The following is an 18,823-nucleotide window of genomic DNA, read 5'->3' as shown; positions in this document are numbered from 1 at the left end:
CCAGTGGGCACAGGCCACAACATAATACTTTATTCAGTATTAAGTGGATTTATTAAGCTTCCATTTTACCCAAATTTTCATACTGAATCTGGCTTTAATAAGGTTCTTTTGTTGACAGGCTGCAAATTTCTACAATCAGATTCCACGTTAAGTGGGCAAATTATTGTACCATAGCATCCGCAGACCAATAAAGTCTGGGCATCAAACAAATCCCTGAAAAAGTTAGAAATGATCTGTTCTTTCTCAGGTATGATTGTTTTATGCCTCCAGAAAGTGAACCAGCTTAGAAGTCACTGTCTTTAGGCTACTTATAATTGCATCTCATCAGCCTGATAGGACCCAATTACACATTTATGACTATGGTAACACAAAGCATCAGAAAACTACAATATTGAAGTATGGCCAGTTAGTGTGTGTACTTATGCCTACTGTCCTGTAAGTCTTATTCATATAAGCCGACATCACAGCCCATCCAGGATCCCAACTTCAACGTCCAGATGCCCGACTGGCAGCTGGTGCAGCTTCCCAGTGCTATGCTGAGAGCCTGAGCCAGCCACTCCTGCCCCTTCCACAGCCCGACACTCCAGTGAACACTGGAGGGGCAGAACAGACCTGATAAATTAGTCACCGCTCTGTCCAGTGAAGACCGAGAACTGAGCCATCACTAGTCATGTGATCGTTCAGTTCACAGCCTTAGAGCCAGTGGGGGACAGAGGCAGCATTAGAGCAATGCTGTAGCCACATAGGGGAGTATGTACGTTTTTGTTTTTTCCTTAGAAACCCTATTACGCATAGACATCCACATGCCTTTTTATGAAGTTCCTATTTTTTATTTAAAGGGACACAAAACTAGAATAACCTCTTGATAGGTCACTTATCTATTTCTAATCTGTTAAACATTACATGCCAATTGCTGAGCAAGTCCTTTTTGGTCATGCTCCAAGCAACCTGTGGACTGCAGTTGAGGCAACACATTGGGAGAAGTCAGATGATGTCACTTCCGGTCACGGGAGACACTGAAGTTCGGGTTCTGCAGCGTTCCTCTCGTTGTCACCCCTTGGTCCCAGCTTTCACTGGATGCAGTGTTTTTGACCAAGTCTCTACATTGTTTTATTAAAATCGTTTGTACTGCACGAGGATTATTATTGTGTTCCCTATGTGCGAGCCAATCACCTGATTGTGTGACAGATTTCATGAAAGTCAGCGTTTAATCCAATGCCTGATATTCTGTTAATTAGGTGAGCGGCCATTGCACTTAGTGGTGAATTATACTTAACTCTCTGAATTAAGCAATGGACTGCATGAGCCAATCCTTTCCCCTCCCCCCCATTGCTAGATTCTGAAGCAACCATTTACACTTTTCCATAGAACTTTGTGATATTCATTTTTTGCACTGGACTATCACATGTTTTATCACATGTTGTGGCCATTTCTGATTTGGCACCGACTGTGTTGCACTTTTGTTTTTTCACTGGATTTTGGTTTATACTGCATATGTTGGTTCACCTGTGAGTGGCATTTTTTCGCTTTTTTATTATTGAAACACCCATGTCTTTTTTGCATGTGAAAAAATTATATTTAGAAAAAGATTTAGCCCCATTTGACACATTTTGTTCATCGTAAGCAAGTCCAACAACTGATGCAGCAGTCAGGGCGGCCCATATATAGCTCCTGATTTTTTTCTTTCTACTGTTATCTAATCGCCAAGTAGAATTCAGGACAGAGTCAACCCAATTAAGGAACCATTGGGAATCTTTATGAAGCCAAGAAACAAGTGCTTCCTTTGAAGACAACCAAAAATTCTCAAAAACATGGACATAAGCAATGAGTATTCGGCTACCTGGGAATTTTTCAAACCTTGTGAAAGATCGAAAGATATTGCAGAAGCAAAAATTTGCATACATAGTTGTCACCATTTATCCAAATTACTTAGACAACATCAACAGATGTGGAAGTGCCCTACTGCTTACTATTAGCAGATGAAAGCAAAAAAAAAAATTCCAAAAACATTCCAAGGACACCAGGATTCCCAGCACAACCACATTATATATAGACAGGGGATATTGGAGACACACGGACTTGGGGTGGCGCACCCTAAAATGCATTACATAAGACTATACAAACACAACAAGTTTACAGCACAAAAATAAAACGCTTATTGACTGATAATGGGGTACTTTGACGCAGTAGTGGGCACTGTATGGCCATATGGTGTGACCAAATCCTCATATTTTTGCTTATTTGCTGAATATGTATGTTCAGGCGCTTTAAATAGCCTTGCAGGATTTAAATCATTTTTGTATGTGTGTGCTGTAATCTTTTGTTCTATTAAAAAGACACAAATGACATGGTCATCTGTGGTCACATTTGTAAACAAGCCTTCAGGTCATCTTGACTTCACTTTCTGCAGGTGCTTATTACATTACATAACAGATACTGGAAAACCAGTCCCGCTTTTAAAACCAGTCAGACCTGTGTCCCTTTGACTAGTGGAAACTAAAGATACTTTGAGGAAGGGCAAAGCCAGATTATATACAGTAGCTTCATTCAGATATAACTGTCAATTTTCTAGGCAATCTGTCAAAAGGTTAAAACAATGCTTCCATGGACAATGCCTTCCTTACAATTCCTATTTATGTCAAAGCAAATAAAAAAGTTTTAAAACTGTAAAATACAGATCTATGTTGAATATATTTGCTTTACAGATCGCTTGGAACGTGTCCCAGCTTCTGTTTATTCACATCAAAAGCTCAATCTTCTTATTGTCCCCAACTTCATGAACCATCTGCTTCCAAAAGGATAGAGACTAATGCAGCTTAAACAAAGCAATAATTAAATTATGGCAATTTAAAGAGACAGGGTGTGACCACCATGCTGTTTCTTGTTTAACAGAAAAGAAAAACAAATCTATTATTAAAAAGGATCATGAAAAAGTGAGAGGCAGCAGTCTGAGCAAAGTGCCACCAACAAAAAAACATAACTAGATTAGGACAAATAGGATAAAGAAAAAAAAATGCAAGGTGGCACAAAGCAGCAGACAAATCATTTACTGATTACCAGTGTAGCTTGCCAGACAGAATATGGGTTAAGTGGTGCCAAACCTTTTTAAAGATTACTGGTGTCACAGCATATGCCATTCATTTAGAAGGTTTAATTAAACAAAAGTGACCTTAGTCACCATGAGACACTTGACATCAGAAGTGTGACTTGCACCTTTTATACCATAATCTTGTAAAATGTAAAAAGGGCGCATATGGTTAGAAAGAGCTGCCTGACAAATAAAGCTGGCCATACACCAGGGCTGGACTGGGGCAGAAATTTGGCCCTGGACTTCATCCAGACCGGCCCACTTACATTTTGAGTGTCCCATGAGCAGCCCCCTTACATCAGAGTGTCCCATCAGCAGCCCCCTTACATCAGAGTGTCCCATCAGCAGCCCCCTTACATCAGAGTGTCCCATCAGCAGCCCCCTTACATCAGAGTGTCCCATCAGCAGCCCCCTTACATCAGAGTGTCCCATCAGCAGCCCCCTTACATCAGAGTGTCCCATCAGCAGCCCCCTTACATCAGAGTGTCCCATCAGCAGCCCCCTTACATCAGAGTGTCCCATCAGCAGCCCCCTTACATCAGAGTGTCCCATCAGCAGCCCCCTTACATCAGAGTGTCCCATCAGCAGCCCCCTTACATCAGAGTGTCCCATCAGCAGCCCCCTTACATCAGAGTGTCCCATCAGCAGCCCCTTACATCAGAGTGTCCCATCAGCAGCCCCTTACATCAGAGTGTCCCATCAGCACCCCCTTACATCAGAGTGTCCCATCAGCACCCCCTTAGGCCGCGTACACACGCGCGGACTGTTCGCCCAACTTTGTCCGCTGAACAGTGTTTGGGCGGACAGTCCGCTCGTGTGTGGGCTTTCAGTGGACAGTTTCAGCGGACAGTTTGACGAACAAGGTTTTACGGAATTTCCGAAAAACTGTCCGCTGAAACCTTGTTTCAGCGAACAGTCCGCTCATGTGTAGGCTTGTTCGTCAAACTAAGTTCCGCGCATGCTCAGAAAGGATTTACACGCCGAAAGTTATAATGCAGTGTATAGGACGTCGTATTTTTCGTCCCGTCGTACGTGCCGTTCACGTCATCGCGCACGGTTTCAGCAAACTGTTCGTCCGTCGTGTGTGGCCATGTCCGTCCATTCTAATTTTGAGCGGACTGTTTGCCGAAACTGTTTGACGGACAAAGTTGGGCGAACAGTCCGCGCGTGTGTACGCAGCCTTACATCAGAGTGTCCCATCAGCAGCCCCTTACATCAGAGTGTCCCATCAGCAGCCCCTTACATCAGAGTGTCCCATCAGCAGCCCCTTACATCAGAGTGTCTCATTAGCAGCCCCCTTACATCAGAGTGCCCCATCACCAGCCCCCTTACATCAGAGTGGCCCATTGAGCCATCGGCCCACCGGGAAACTCCCTGTAGTCCCGATGGCCAGTACATGCCTGCCATACACTAAAACTTATCTAGATAGACAAATCTCCCCCGCCAGCTATTGTATCCAGACAGCCAGCACCCACAGCTGTCAGAATACACAAACCGTGATTAAATCAGTTTATCGGGAACTGGCCAGAATGGTTTCCATGCATGGTCAGCTTAAAGCCAGCCATTCATGGATCAAAATTTGGCCCGTTGAGCAGGGACCAGCTGAGTCCCGATCTTTTTATGGGCAGGTTTTATCTACTCAGGTCGAGCCATCAATCGACCTGGGTACATAAAGCCAATCAGATTTTTTGCATGCGATTACTGCCAGCAGCTATAGCCCAGGAATGCTCCCCCCACATCCGGCACGTGTATGGCCACCAGTCCATAAGCTAGTCTGGCTTCTGTCAGATGAACATCCTGGAAAACCAGCAGCCAACCAGCTCCCAATCAGTGCTCTCAGCCAATGGCTAAGAGTGCTGATCGGAGTGTTCTGAGCTGTTTTCAGAAAACAGCTCAGCCGGGAGATTGCTGTACTAATGCTGGATCATTAGTACATCGACTGACTGGAGCAGTCAGTTTATTTCATTCAACCTTCTGGGCTAAATGAAAAAACCTATTAGTGTGTACCAGGTTTTAAAGTCCTGAAGCCAACAGCTAATCCAATAAGTACAGCAGCTCCGACCGGAGCATTCAGCTTTTTTTCGTTCAATCTGCTGGGTTGAATGAAAAAAAACACACAATTAATGTGTACTAGGCTTTACAGTCATGAACCCAGCAGCTAATCTGTCCGTGAAGATACCTGCAGGCTTTACATTGTGGTCGGCCACCAAATCGTTACTTAAATTGATCTTCACAAAAAAAGGCAATAAAAGTTTCCACTGCATGGGGGAAGCACATTGGTTTGGCAATTAACATTTGTAGCACTGAGGCCTTTGGTTCAAATCCCAGCGAGGACACTGTCTGCATCATCTCCCTAATGCTTGCATATGTGTTTCCTTTGGATACTCCAGGTTTCCATGAACTTTAATCCATAGGTCCACTTAGAGAGAAAACAGGGAATGCTGCAGATCCTGGTTGTCCAACAGAAAACCCAACTGCAACCCATCCCAGCCAATAAATTCCTTGTACAGGCTTGCTTTGCAAATAGAACGGAAGAAAAACTGAACAAAAATGCAGTTTAATTGTACACTCGACTATACAAGCTCCATGAATAACAGCCATATACAGAAAGGTCTCAAAACCTAATCTCAGGAAAACATTGGTCCACCTATAGTTGCCATCAGTAGAACCAGTTACATTTTCGCTGCATAAACTGTTGGCACTATATAAATCTTGTATAATACATTTCTTAGATCCAAAGTTCTAGGCACTTCCTGCCAGACTCCTTAGCTTCCCCAGCTTCGTACACACGATGAGAATGTCAGACGATTTTTTGCATGCTAGTCTCATATCGAAAACCAATGGGTTACTAAAGTTATAAAAATTCTCGTATGACAGACTCAAACTTCAGAAGTGATGTAATGTGTTGTATTGTAATATATGCTTTCATTTGCGAGCATCCGTCTCGGTCTTCCGATTTTTTGGGGACAAATACTGTACTGAATAAACAATCTGGTATCACAATAGAATTTTTCATGTTTGTCCCTTCGGATATTTTCGCATTAACTGTCGTGATCGGCTCTCGAAAGCAGTGTACTATCAGAATTTTGGACTATCAATTTGAAAGCGGTAGTTTTCGTCTGATTTTCTAATCGTAGATGCTAGGCATTAGAAGGATAAAACTTTGCAGAAAACGCATATGTAGTTCATACTGAAAAAAGGAAACCGATTGTAACACAATACCCAGAAACAGGAACATTATGAAGACACAAGAAGACATCTTCATGTTTCTGAAGAATTTGACAAAACGCTCTGTCATAATACTGCTGTGCAGGCGCTTACAGGGGGGCCAACTAGCAAGCACTGACTGCCAATTGCCTGACTGCCATGTTGAGCAAATGGAACAAGATAGCTCCAAATGGTTAGAACTGCCGATTTAAAAATCTGTGCCAAGGAAGTGAAATTTGCAAGACAACCAAGCAACCTGCATTTCCAGAAATAATTGCCAACCAAAGCAACTCCCATTATTAATTTTTTTTAGCACTTTAGTTAATCTTTTTTTATTATGCTACAATGACTGAGAGAAAACCTTGTGACAAACGTTCTGCATGACAAGTCACAGAACTGCTCAGCCAAAAATGGCAGCAATCAGGCTGCTGGCGAAAGGTTGGCTCTCAGGAGAGACACAATATGCACTGAACAATTAATAAGTCATCAATGTGTGCTCTTCTCATTTACTTAGGCAAAGGAGCTCAGAGATCCTAGTGAATAAGGATATTAGTGGAAAATAAACACTAGGAAACAGGTTTGCGAACATAAAATTCACATGGTAATCTCTGGGAATCACGTCTAGCCGTTTGTGTGGGCAGTTTAAAGCTGAACTCCGGGGAGAACTAATTATGCCTAGGAGAATAGGATCCATTACTTACCTAGTCCTTCGCTCCCACACGATCTTTCTACGCTATAAGAGTGCTAGTTCACATCGGAATACAGTGTGGAAAACCCTTGTTCGGTATACGTTTCTTGCACCGCATTCAAAATGCAATGGTTGTGCCATCTGCTGCAGGTGTCAAGATTCAGAACTACACTCCAAATCGCAAATGCAGTGCATTTGCTTTTACTGTATCGCATGATACCACAGCACCATGAGATCCAGTTGCAGTGTGGTTTTTAAAGCAGTGCATATGCTGCTTTTGATGCAATCCAGGGCAATTCCATACAGTACGAGTCATTTGCATTCATCACATCACACATGAAAGCATTGCTGTGCAATGTCTGCAGTGAACGGGCACTAAAGCTGGCAATACACTGATCAAAATTTGTTTGGTTTAGTCGGGAGCCGCCACATTTCAATCAGTAGAACTCATTCTGCTCACATTACCCTACTACTTCAATTTAATGGGATCCAAGATGGCATGAGCTGATACACTGAAGTGTTTGTTATAATGATCTGCATTCATATGGGATGAAACCCCCGTTCACATCGGCACAATTTGACATGCTAAATCGCAGTCTATTGCAGGCAACGACACTGTGCCAATCTGTGAGATGCCGACTTTGCGGCACCGCACCGATTTCCAAAAGTATTTCCTGCACTACTTTTGGTGACTTCGGGGGCAGTTTCAATAGACATCTGTGCATGAACCCACAGATGTCTTTCAAATGGGCCCCTGAATGAGGTTTAGCTGAACTCACACAATTTCGAAACCACATTCAGTGTGAACGTACCCCAAAAAAATAAAAACACTTTAAAAACCATCAGGTAACAAAACAAAATGTAGTCAAATCAGCTTGCAGAAACAACTAGGGTCTCATTCATTTTAAATCCCTAAATATGCCTGCGGGCCACAGAAAACTGTGCAAGGGGCCCCTTGCAGCCCAAAAAACACTGGCTTGATCAGCTTGATTTACAGGGAGAACATAAAACTTGTCTATTAGAAGTGACATGCCCTTCAATTTGACAGCTGGGGAAGATATTTGCCTTTGCTCATAACCTGAGCTTCCTCGTAAAAATAAAAAATAAAAAAAGAGAAAGTCAAGAATGCCAATCCTTCAACCTGCTGGTGGGAACTTTACATAGATCTGCACATGTGAGCGAGCTTTAACAGTGACCTACATCACGGCTGCAGATATAGAACAAAAAACATGAAAAGTAAGGCTGTGCAACTTACATGACCGATCAAGCTGGCCCTCATTTACTTTCAGGATGCCATTGTTTCTGGTTATACTGCAGGAATTGTAGCCGTGTCACTAAGTAAAGTCCATACCGGCAATTTTCCCCCAAGTGAGATGAAACAAGCAAGCTGTAATTTGAAGAGCCATTGCTTTTGTGGCTTTAAAACAGCATTGACTCGTTAAAGCGGAGTTCCAATCATTTGTTTAAGTCAGCAGCTACAAAAAGTGCAACTGCTGACTTAACAGCCACTCACCTGTCCCATGGTGCAGCGGTGTACTCACCGCAGCCCTGTTCTCCCCGTATCCTCCCTCAGCGGTGCTGGCAACTTTACTACAGGCACCCGACTGACAAGCTTGCGGCTTCACAGCCAGGTGCCCACTGCATATGCGGCGCCGTGATCTGTGACTTGCCCCTAAATCTTCTAGGACCTGTCGTGTCCCAGAAGACTTTAGGAGAGCTTCCGCTTCCAGTTGCCCAGGTGACCAGAATGGAAGTGGGAGCAGGTACCTGTCACATTCTGGTACATGCTCCCCCCACCTCCCGAAAAGCTCAGTTTCACAAAAAGGACCCTGGGAGGAGGCCTTAATGCGAAAGTTACACTGTTGGGTGGAACTCTGCTTTAAGGGCTGTCTCCTGTAAAATATATGTCAATCTATTGGTGTATGGACACTGCGAGATTGACCCATTACAGACCATGAATCAACAGGAAGATAGCCCTAAAGAGACACGTGTCATTCCCCATTTACACTTCATTCTATCAGAAGAATCACAAACAGTGTTCTCTGAAAAGGTTAACTTATACAAATAGTTTATAGAAAGAAAACTGACAGATGCTTATCTACGTAGATGTGCTTTTTTTAGGCCGTCCTTTCTGCATGCAAATTAGTAAATAATTAGGTCCTAGTTTGATAATAAAATCAGCCTAAAGCTTGCTTTACTCAACTCGAAACTCGATTTTCTAGTTTCGAGTTAAGTAAATAGGCAAACGTTTGCATAACTGACAACTTATCTCTGAGCCAAATGAAGGACCCAGCATGAGGCAATTATATTCCTCTGGATTAGATTTCGTGTTTGTATATTGTGATACACTACAACGCAGCACTTAAAAAGCTCCAGGAAGGTAGAATCCTCTGTATTCTTGGAGTCAAATACACAATGTACACTTACCCTCATACATTGTACATGTGAATACGTGGCTATCAGTGATACTGCTGTGTAGGGATTGATAAACATAAGTACTACCAGCCTGTCAGATTTTACTTGCGATTATTGCTAGTGTGCAACCTAAAAGCCTAGCTGGTAGAATATAGAGTGAATAATTTAAGCTGGGACCCAAGACCAAATCTAAACTACACCAATCCAAGCCCCTTTTACACGGGTGCCTCTACTAAGTAGAATCTGCTTGCTCAGCCTGGGATTTCTCCACGGATCCCCACTGAGCAGGCTGATAGGTCTTTGTCTGCTCCGATATGTACAACGGACACTGAGGTTGATTTACTAAAGACAAATCCACTTTGCACTAGAAGTGCAGTCGCTGTAGATCTGAGGGGGACATGCAAGGAAAATAAAGCATTTTTGCTTGCACATGATTGGATGATAGAAATCAGCAGAGCTTCCCCTCATTTCAGATCTTCCCCTTTGATCTACAGCAACTGCCCTTTCAGTGCAAAATGGATTTGCCTTTAGTACATAAACCCCATGGACAGTCCTGCTCTCCTCTACGGGGCAAGCGGATGGAAACGGACTACCTCTGTTTCCATCTGATCTCAAGACACATGGGTAAAAGGACCACCATCCAACTGTTTTTGGCAGATCAGATGGTGGCAGCGGACATGTGTCCACTGACATTCTCCCTCCCATAGAAGAGACTGGAGGGTGCGATTAGGTCTGACTGAAATAGACAGGCAGACCTGATCAGACAGCTTGCATGAAAGGGGTTTAACTGGTGTGCTGCCATATTAGATCAAACCTATAAACCAAGTTTTCAGCCTTACCGATCACAGAACATGGAAGGACAAAGCACAATCATTAAAGGACATTTGTAAATAAAACCTATTTTCATTATATACCTTATTTTAGGCTGAGCAATATCAATCACTGGGTCTCTGCGTTTTTCTATACAATACAGGCAGATTATGACCCTTGGGAGGAGTTCTATACATGCCTTGTTAGGCAGATGTCAGTCTGGAGGAATGGGAGTTCCTAGGCAGGCTACATTTCCTAATCAAGGTTGGTTTCACACAGGCTGTCAGGTCCACCTGCCAGTTTTTCAGGCAGACCTGACAGGACCACCCATAGATCTCTATGGAGCAGCAGGTGCCAGTGGACATGTCTGCTGACACCTGCCGGCATCTGAGAGGATCCTGTCTGCAAAACCAGCAGGTTTGGACTGGATGACAGTCTAATGGAAACCATCCCATAGAGAACAGTGGGGCTGTGTCCATGTCAGCTCTGCGGAGCGGACACAGACCTGTCACCCGCCTGCTCAGTAGGGAGAGCCCTTGCTGAGCAGGCAGATACGGATTACAGAGAATGCCCATGTGAAACCAGCCTAACACACGTGGTGCCCTCCACAATCGAGTGCCAGTTCACACCAGAATACAGTGTGGGAAACCCAAGCTCTGTGTACATTTCTTCAAACCTCGCTCAAAACGCACTGCATTTGCAATCTACAGTGGGTGTTGGTGCAATGCAATTGACACCCCAAACAAAGGGTGTAAAAGTGGGGCGTTTGCCTGCACCGGATCACATGGTACAGAAGTACCATTTGATCAATTTGTTCTGCGTTTTGTAAAGTAGTGCATGCACTAATTTTGCTGTGGTCCTGCTCAATTTAAGCCCATTTAAATGAAGAGGCTAAAATCGCACTGCTCCTGGATCGCATGTGAATTGGCCCTAAAAACGTAAATGCGTGGGTCAGTTATCCCTTTTGTATGTTGATACAAGAATAGCACATTTAAAATAATGAAAAAAAGCTGAAATCCAATGAATAAAAGTGAGGACAGGGACAGTGGATGAAAAAAGGGGGAGAAAAGACCTAGATGCTGCTGGATGTTCTCCAGTCAGGAAATGAGATGGACTCTGGCAGACTTGCTGCAGCTTCTAATGCACACTTTGAGATGCTTACAGTATACAGTGAAACCAGAGGTAGCAATTTCAGATCAGGACAGGAGCCTGTGCTACTGTACAAGTCTGGAGGTAAACCTGGAGCTCAGCTTCAGGGATCACATAGAACTGACAATACACGTATTATAACAATGCAACAAAACTTCATTTGTTACAATGTAATCTACAAAACACTGCCAGCGTGTAGCACAATGTCTCCTGCTGGCACAGTGCTATATAGAAGTAGATGAGAGCGCCACCAACCTGTCATCTGTCACAGTGAGAAGAGAAAACTTGTAAAACAAGAAGTCCCACTAGTACACTACTACCTACACAAGGCATTTCACTTGTCACTGGAGCCATCTGACCTCACATCAACAATTACTGATGTTTACCAAACAACTTTTTTGGAAATCTGAAAGATATAACTTCTAAAGTACATATACATTTGATGTGTGTTTGGGTGCACCAAAACTTAAGCCGGCCATACTGTTCAAATCTCGGCTGGTTCAGCAGGGACCATGAATAGGTAGGCTGGTTGTACCAAAGTTGATCGATCAATCAACGCGGGTACAATACGTGTGCCCATACATGGTTCAAATTTCAGCCGGTTCAGCATGTAAAATCCATCAGGCTGGTTGTACGCAAGTTGATTGATCAACTTGGATATAACCAGCCTGACAGATTTTACATGCGATTACATTCGCTAGCAAAAAATTGTGTTCTCCCTGCTAAACCGGCTGAGATTCATATGGGCATGCCGATTATACCCACGTTGATTGATCGACCATCTTGGGTACAACCAGCCTGTCGGATATTTCATGCGATTATTGCCAGCAGCTATAGCCATTAGCAATACTCAGTGTTCTGGCAGAAACCACTCCCTCGCTGGGTTAACAATTGCTCCATCAGAGGGATTCCCCCAGCAACACTGACTGTTGATGGGGGAATCAAGCAATTTTCTTTCCTACAACCAAAAGAAAAAAAAAATCGCACCATCTACTTACCCTGGCCTGTGGTGAAAAAAAACACATGTAGGTGCTCCTTATTATATAGTAGAACAGAGTTTTAAAAAGTCTGACTATATCCATGATTGAGAGCTATGTTCTCCAATACAGATATATAGTCAGATTATCTATCTTACAGTACAAGAGTAAAAATACATTGGCAAGCATTGCATATAGTATAAGGGGAATGTATCAAAACTGGAGCAGCTGTACATGGCAACCAGCTTTCAGCTTTCCCTTGTACACTTACTAATCAATGATATTACACTGACCAACCATCAATACACACATCGCTAGCTGCAACATAATTGACAAAATCTCTAGAAATTACTGGTTAATCCTGCTCTTATTTTGAGGAGTTCAGCAGTAAGGTACCTATGATGCATAGCACCAGAAGTACCCTAGAACGCAGAGCTTCATTAATATTCCGAAGGCTTCTCATAGGCACTGCCAAGAAAACATGGCAATGGGTAGGTGCCCACTAATTAAATCAGCGAATCACACAGCTGGCTATTAGTATGAGTGTGCGGCCATGGGTAATGTCTCATTTAAATATGAAGTTTTCTGGTTGAACTATCACTGGAGAAGGAAAGGGAAGCACTTTAAAGTGTTACTACACGCACAGCAATAAAATCAGTCTGTATATGTAGTAAAGCATGCTTGTTATACTCCCTGTGGAACCTAAGGGGTTAATCCTCAGCACTGTGTGGCTCTGCTTTCTGATCATGCCCTTCTTCCACAGTCTCCAAACCATCTCCTGAGAGAACAGAGCCTTGGGGGCACCCTGCACATGCTCAGATTGGTGTACGGCTAGAGTTTTTGTTTTTTCTTGGGAAGGTGCATTAAAGAGGAAGTAAACCCTGATGGGTTTACTTCCTCTCATTCCCTGCAAAGGTAAAACATAATGGACTACTATGCATCGCATAGTAGCCCATTAGGTGTCACTTACCTGACACAGGAGCCAAAGTCACCGCTGTCCCCTGTAGTCCAGCGCATCCATCTTCTCGGTGGGTCTTGCTGCTCCGCGGCTGTCATTCGGCAAAGCCGCAATGACGTCGCATGCGCACGGGAGCCGCCACTCGCAGCATATCGCCGTTGACCGCAGCGCGCTCAGTGCCCGTCTTTCGGCAAATATCTCCTAAACCGTGTAGGTTTAGGAGATATTTCTTGGACCTACAGGTAAGCCTTAATCTAGGCTTACCTGTAGGTCAAAGTTGGTTGTAAGGGTTTACAACCACTTTAAACAGCACAGGACCAATTAGCACTGTTCCGAGGGTCAGGGGTCCTGCAGCCTCATAGGACAGTCAGATGAAAATGAAAACTCCTACAAGTTTTAGCCAGAAACTCAGAAGTCACAAAACTGCTATATACTACCGATGAGAAGAGAGATTTATCACTTTATATTTACTAAAACTATTGCATTTTTCCATGTTCTGTGTACGACCAGATATAGTGAAACAGGTTTTAGCAACATTGTCTTCCTCACAAACTGGTCAACTCAAGCCACAGATTTATCCAAATGTCTAGTCCAAAAACATTACCACTTAAAATGGGCCTCAGATTACTCCTATTATCCATCAGTTAGCTGGATACTACCAACAGCGCCAAACCATAAGAGCAGCAGCTGTGACAGACGTCATCCTGTGGTTTACTGTCCCTAGTCAATTTGCAGAATGCCTTGACATCAGTTGATAGAATGCACTACATAAAATTCAGACATGTTGGGGCTGATTTACTAAAAGTTGTGTGATAAATCTGGTGCACCACTGCATAGACACCAATCAGCTGCTAGGTTTTTTGTGACAATCTGAAGTTAGAAGCGGATTGGCTACCATGCACAGCTGCCCCAGATCTTGCATTCTCAACTTGTAGTAAATCAACCCTGTGGCGGTTTATATGCACTTCACCTCAATGCAGTGTTACAGTGTGAACAGGGCACACAGAGAACAATGGTTTTCTATGTGTTCTGGCATTTAGAGCCTGTGCAGATATATGAAGATAAGCGCAGCTCGCCGGACATGGTGTGAACGAGCCCTTGGCAACATTCATACATGAACACATAACTGATATGTAGTCAGAGCAAAACTAGATGTGGTAAGTGAGGTGCAACTATTACAGGAATCTGAGCCAAAGCCATAAGCTCCTAGACACAAACCACCAACTTCTCACACTTGTATTAGAGTGTGCAGCTAACATTTTAGTACATGCAAGTGGTGGTGTGGTTTCTCACATAGCATTTTATTTTTATCTTTTGTATACGTGCTCTTACATGACCTTATAGCAGGATGTCAATGAGTGACACCCAAGATCCATCTACGTGAAATACCATGTCATGGGGGGGGGGATCAGGTCATCATAACCTAGCTAGGAGTACAGTAAACTTTGGTCATCTCAAGTGACCATGTCAGACACAGGAGATTGGTGAACTCAAGCGATCAATGATAATATCAATAGCAGATCACTGATGTCAGGTGATCATCGGTGATAATATTAAATAGAAGATCAATTGCACTCAGGTAATCATATGCTTGGGGAATCAATGATGTCAGTTTATCACATCAGACATAGGAGATCGGTGACCTCAAGTGATCACAGATAGGAGTTGAGAGTTCATAGGTAATGTCAGGTGATCACATGCATCAGATCTAGGACCTCAGCGATCCCAGGTGATCACATCACACACAAAAAGTCAGTGATCCCAGGTGATTACATATCTAACAGATCAGGGATCTCAGGTGATCAGGATAACAAGCATACAGATCTGTTAGATATATGATCACTGATCAGTATGGTGGTTATTCTGATCACCCGAGATAACTAATCTGTTAAATAACTGATCTCAGGTGATTACATCAGACACAGAAGTCAGTGATCATGTGATAACTATCATACAGATCAGAGATCTCAGGTGGTGATAACTATCATACAGATCAGAGATCTCAGGTGGTGATAACTATCATACAGATCAGAGATCTCAGGTGGTGATAACTATCATACAGATCAGAGATCTCAGGTGGTGATAACTATCATACAGATCAGAGATCTCAGGTGGTGATAACTATCATACAGATCAGAGATCTCAGGTGGTGATAACTATCATACAGATCAGAGATCTCAGGTGGTGATAACTATCATACAGATCAGAGATCTCAGGTGGTGATAACTATCATACAGATCAGAGATCTCAGGTGGTGATAACTATCATACAGATCAGAGATCACATCAGACACAGAAGTCAGTGATGAGGATAATAACGATCATAGGGATGATCTCAGGCAGTGATGTCCGGTGAGGAGTGAAGTTCCCGGTGTTCTCCTCGCACTGATCAGTGACAAGACACAGACAATAGGTCTTCCCCAACAATGGTCTCACATTCCCCACCCTAGGCGTCCCTGTGTGCTCTTCCCCTCCGGGGACAATGCTATGACAACACGGGGAAGCTCTGCAGACACGCTCCTCATATCAATAGAGCCCAGTATGGGGCCCCCTCCTCCTAGTAACCCTTTCATAACACCCCGCACGTGCTCTGTAATGACTGCTATGCCCGCAGTGTTGTACCTTCTTGGCTCTGGGAAGGGTCCCGCCGGACACCATGAGCGCCTTGTACATGTCATCCGTCCGGTAAGTGTCCAGGGCCATGTAGGTAGAGTCAGCTTTGTCCCTATCCCGGTATATGGTGTGCTCCGACGGAGAGGTATAGTCCTCCTTGTGGTGGAGCTTCTTCAGCCTTCGGAAAGTCATTCCTATCCAGTCAGCCGCAGCTCAGCCCGACACGTCCTGACCAGCAGCACTCGGCGCTCGCTCTCTATTGAGGGAGAGCACTGAGCGGCGGGCATATAACTGAGTTCGGGGGCGGGGCTGTGTCTGGCCGACACGCCCCCCCTGTATACAGGAACACAACATGAAAGTCTACAGACGCCGGAGCACGTGTCTGCTGAGGGGAGACCTGAGAGCTGGCGGAGGTCATACATGACACTACTACACCAAGAGGGGTCATACATTACACTACTACAACTAGAGGGGGGTCATACATGACACTACTACACCCAATATAGTACATAACTACACCAAGAGGGGTCATACATGACACTACTACAACTAGAAGGGGTCATGCATGACACTACTACAACTAGAGGGATCATACATGACACTACTACACCTGATACAGTACATGACTACACCATGAGGGGTCATACATGACACTACTACACCAAGAGGGGGTCATGCATGACACTACTACAACTAGAGGGATCATACATGACACTACTACACCTGATACAGTACATGACTACACCATGAGGGGTCATACATGACACTACTACACCAAGAGGGGTCATGCATGACACTACTACAACTAGAGGGGTCATGCATGACACTACTACAACTAGAGGGGTCATGCATGACACTACTACAACTAGAGGGGTCATGCATGACACTACTACAACTAGAGGGGTCATGCATGACACTACTACAACTAGAGGGGTCATGCATGACACTACTACAACTAGAGGGGTCATACATGACACTACTACAACTAGAGGGGTCATACATGACACTACTACAACTAGAGGGGTCATACATGGCACTACTACACCTGATACAGTACATGACTACACCATGAGGGGTCATACATGACATTACTACATCAAGAGGGGTCATACATTACACTACTACAACTAGTGGGGGTCATGCATGACACTAATACACCAAGAGGGGTTATACATTGCACTACTACACCACACTACTTAGTACTACACCAAGAGGGGTCATACATTACACTACTACACCTGATACAGTACACCCTATGAAGTTTGAACCTGGAAGTACTCAGCTCTGAACACTTCTGGGTTAAGAATTCTCAAATGCTGACTGGTCTGGCCAGGCAAGAAGCTAATCAAGCACGGTCTGTGCAGGAGGTATTATGGGGTCAGAGAGACCCAGATATCTCATTAAGGAGAACCTGTCACCTGCACTAAATCATCACATAGTAGACCTTCTCAGCTCCCTTGTGATAGCAATAATGTTATGTAAAAAATAAAGTTTAATATAATAAACAACCCTCAGAAATTGACAAAAGCTCCCTCTTCCTTTCTACATATAGGATCTCACAAAAGTGAGTACACCCCTCACATGTTTGTACATATTTTATTATATCTTTTCACGTGACAACACTGAAGACATGAAATGGAAAAAACAAGTGCATTTTAGTATGTGTGCTCCAAATGTAAAAAACAAGTGGCAGCAAAATAGGGGCCCAGTTATACTTGTCCATTTTTTCCAGATGTGTTTTCAGTGGAAATGCACGTCAATGCACACAAACACGTGTTTGAAGTGCCTTATTGCCACAGGTTGACATGCAATGTAAGGTAATTTTATTGTGCCTAGAACTACACGCAGTAACCTATCTTTTTTTTTTTTTTTGTAATTCCTTTATTTAATGCCAGAAAAAATAACAGGCGCATGGACAACATTAGTAACCTATCTTTTGATGTATTTCCATTGATTAAAACAGAAAATAAATCTGGCAAAATGGACAAGTGTGACTGAGCCCTAAAAAGGTTCATATATTTCCATCGTGGTTACCTCTCGTTTCTGATAATACACCTAATTCCCTCACAGGAACAGTTTAACATGGATTTTGACACACGTTTCATTTTGGATATTATTTTCCTTAGTATTGTCATTTTTTAGGCTTAAAAATGTGATGCTACACTAAAAATATCATCATAATGTTAGGTCACGCAACACTGTACACATATAAAAAATAATAATTTTGTTTTACACAAATAGAGCTTTCTTTTAGTGGTATTTAATCACTGCTGGGTTTTTTATTTTTTGCTAAATAAATGAAAAATTTGAAAAAAAATGTTTCTTAATTTCTGTTATAAAATTTTGCAAATAAGTAAATTTTCTTCTTCACTTATGTGTGCTGATAAGGCTGCACTAATGGGCACTGTAAGGTTGCACTGATACGAACTGATGAGGCTGCACTGATAAGGCCTGCAATTCTGGATGACCCTCTGCACACTGCTATAAATACCCTTTCTAGCAAACTTTGCAATGAAAAATAAGGATTTTTTTCATTCAAATATATCGCAATACTTGCTTAAGCTGGCCAACTGCGTCAAAGTAATCCCTCTCATGGCCAGTTCTATTCTGCTCTTCCAATGCAAATTTTACAGTGGGCACAATGCCAACATGGGGCAAACAGACACAAAATGGGGGAGAGCTACTAGGTTCAGGTCTGGTCACTGACCTGCATTGCAACAGAAACAAGATATACCTTTGCTCAAACCCCAATAGCTTGTACATGCATGTGATCTACCAGGTGCTAAAGGAGTAAGACCACATGTTAACACTAGAAGTTCTGGATAATCCACTGCACACTGCTATATACCCTTCTGGCCAAAAGCATGTTTAAGCTGGCCAAAAGGGTACATAGCAGTTTGCAGAGGGTTATCCAGAATT

The 18,823-nt window shown here is 43.3% G+C and overlaps 1 protein-coding gene across 1 annotated transcript in view; it reads right to left on the bottom strand.

Moving 5' to 3' along the window:
- The window catches only part of TAMALIN (trafficking regulator and scaffold protein tamalin), a 42,358-nt gene extending 26,184 nt beyond the window's left edge, over positions 1-16,174 (bottom strand). Inside the window, exon 1 of the mRNA XM_077483279.1 lies at positions 15,914-16,174. Coding sequence (XP_077339405.1) covers positions 15,914-16,096 — 183 coding nt within the window. The 5' untranslated portion in view covers positions 16,097-16,174. The remainder of the gene's footprint in view (positions 1-15,913) is intronic.
- Between the last annotated feature and the right edge of the window lie 2,649 nt (positions 16,175-18,823).

Source organism: Lithobates pipiens, unplaced genomic scaffold, assembly GCF_037356315.1.
Source record: "Lithobates pipiens isolate NorthernLeopardFrog02 unplaced genomic scaffold, aLitPip1_a1.2 Scaffold_16, whole genome shotgun sequence".
NCBI classification, from domain to species: domain Eukaryota; kingdom Metazoa; phylum Chordata; class Amphibia; order Anura; family Ranidae; genus Lithobates; species Lithobates pipiens.
Note: the sequence above shows the minus strand (reverse complement) of the source record. Positions and strands in the feature narration are given on the sequence as shown.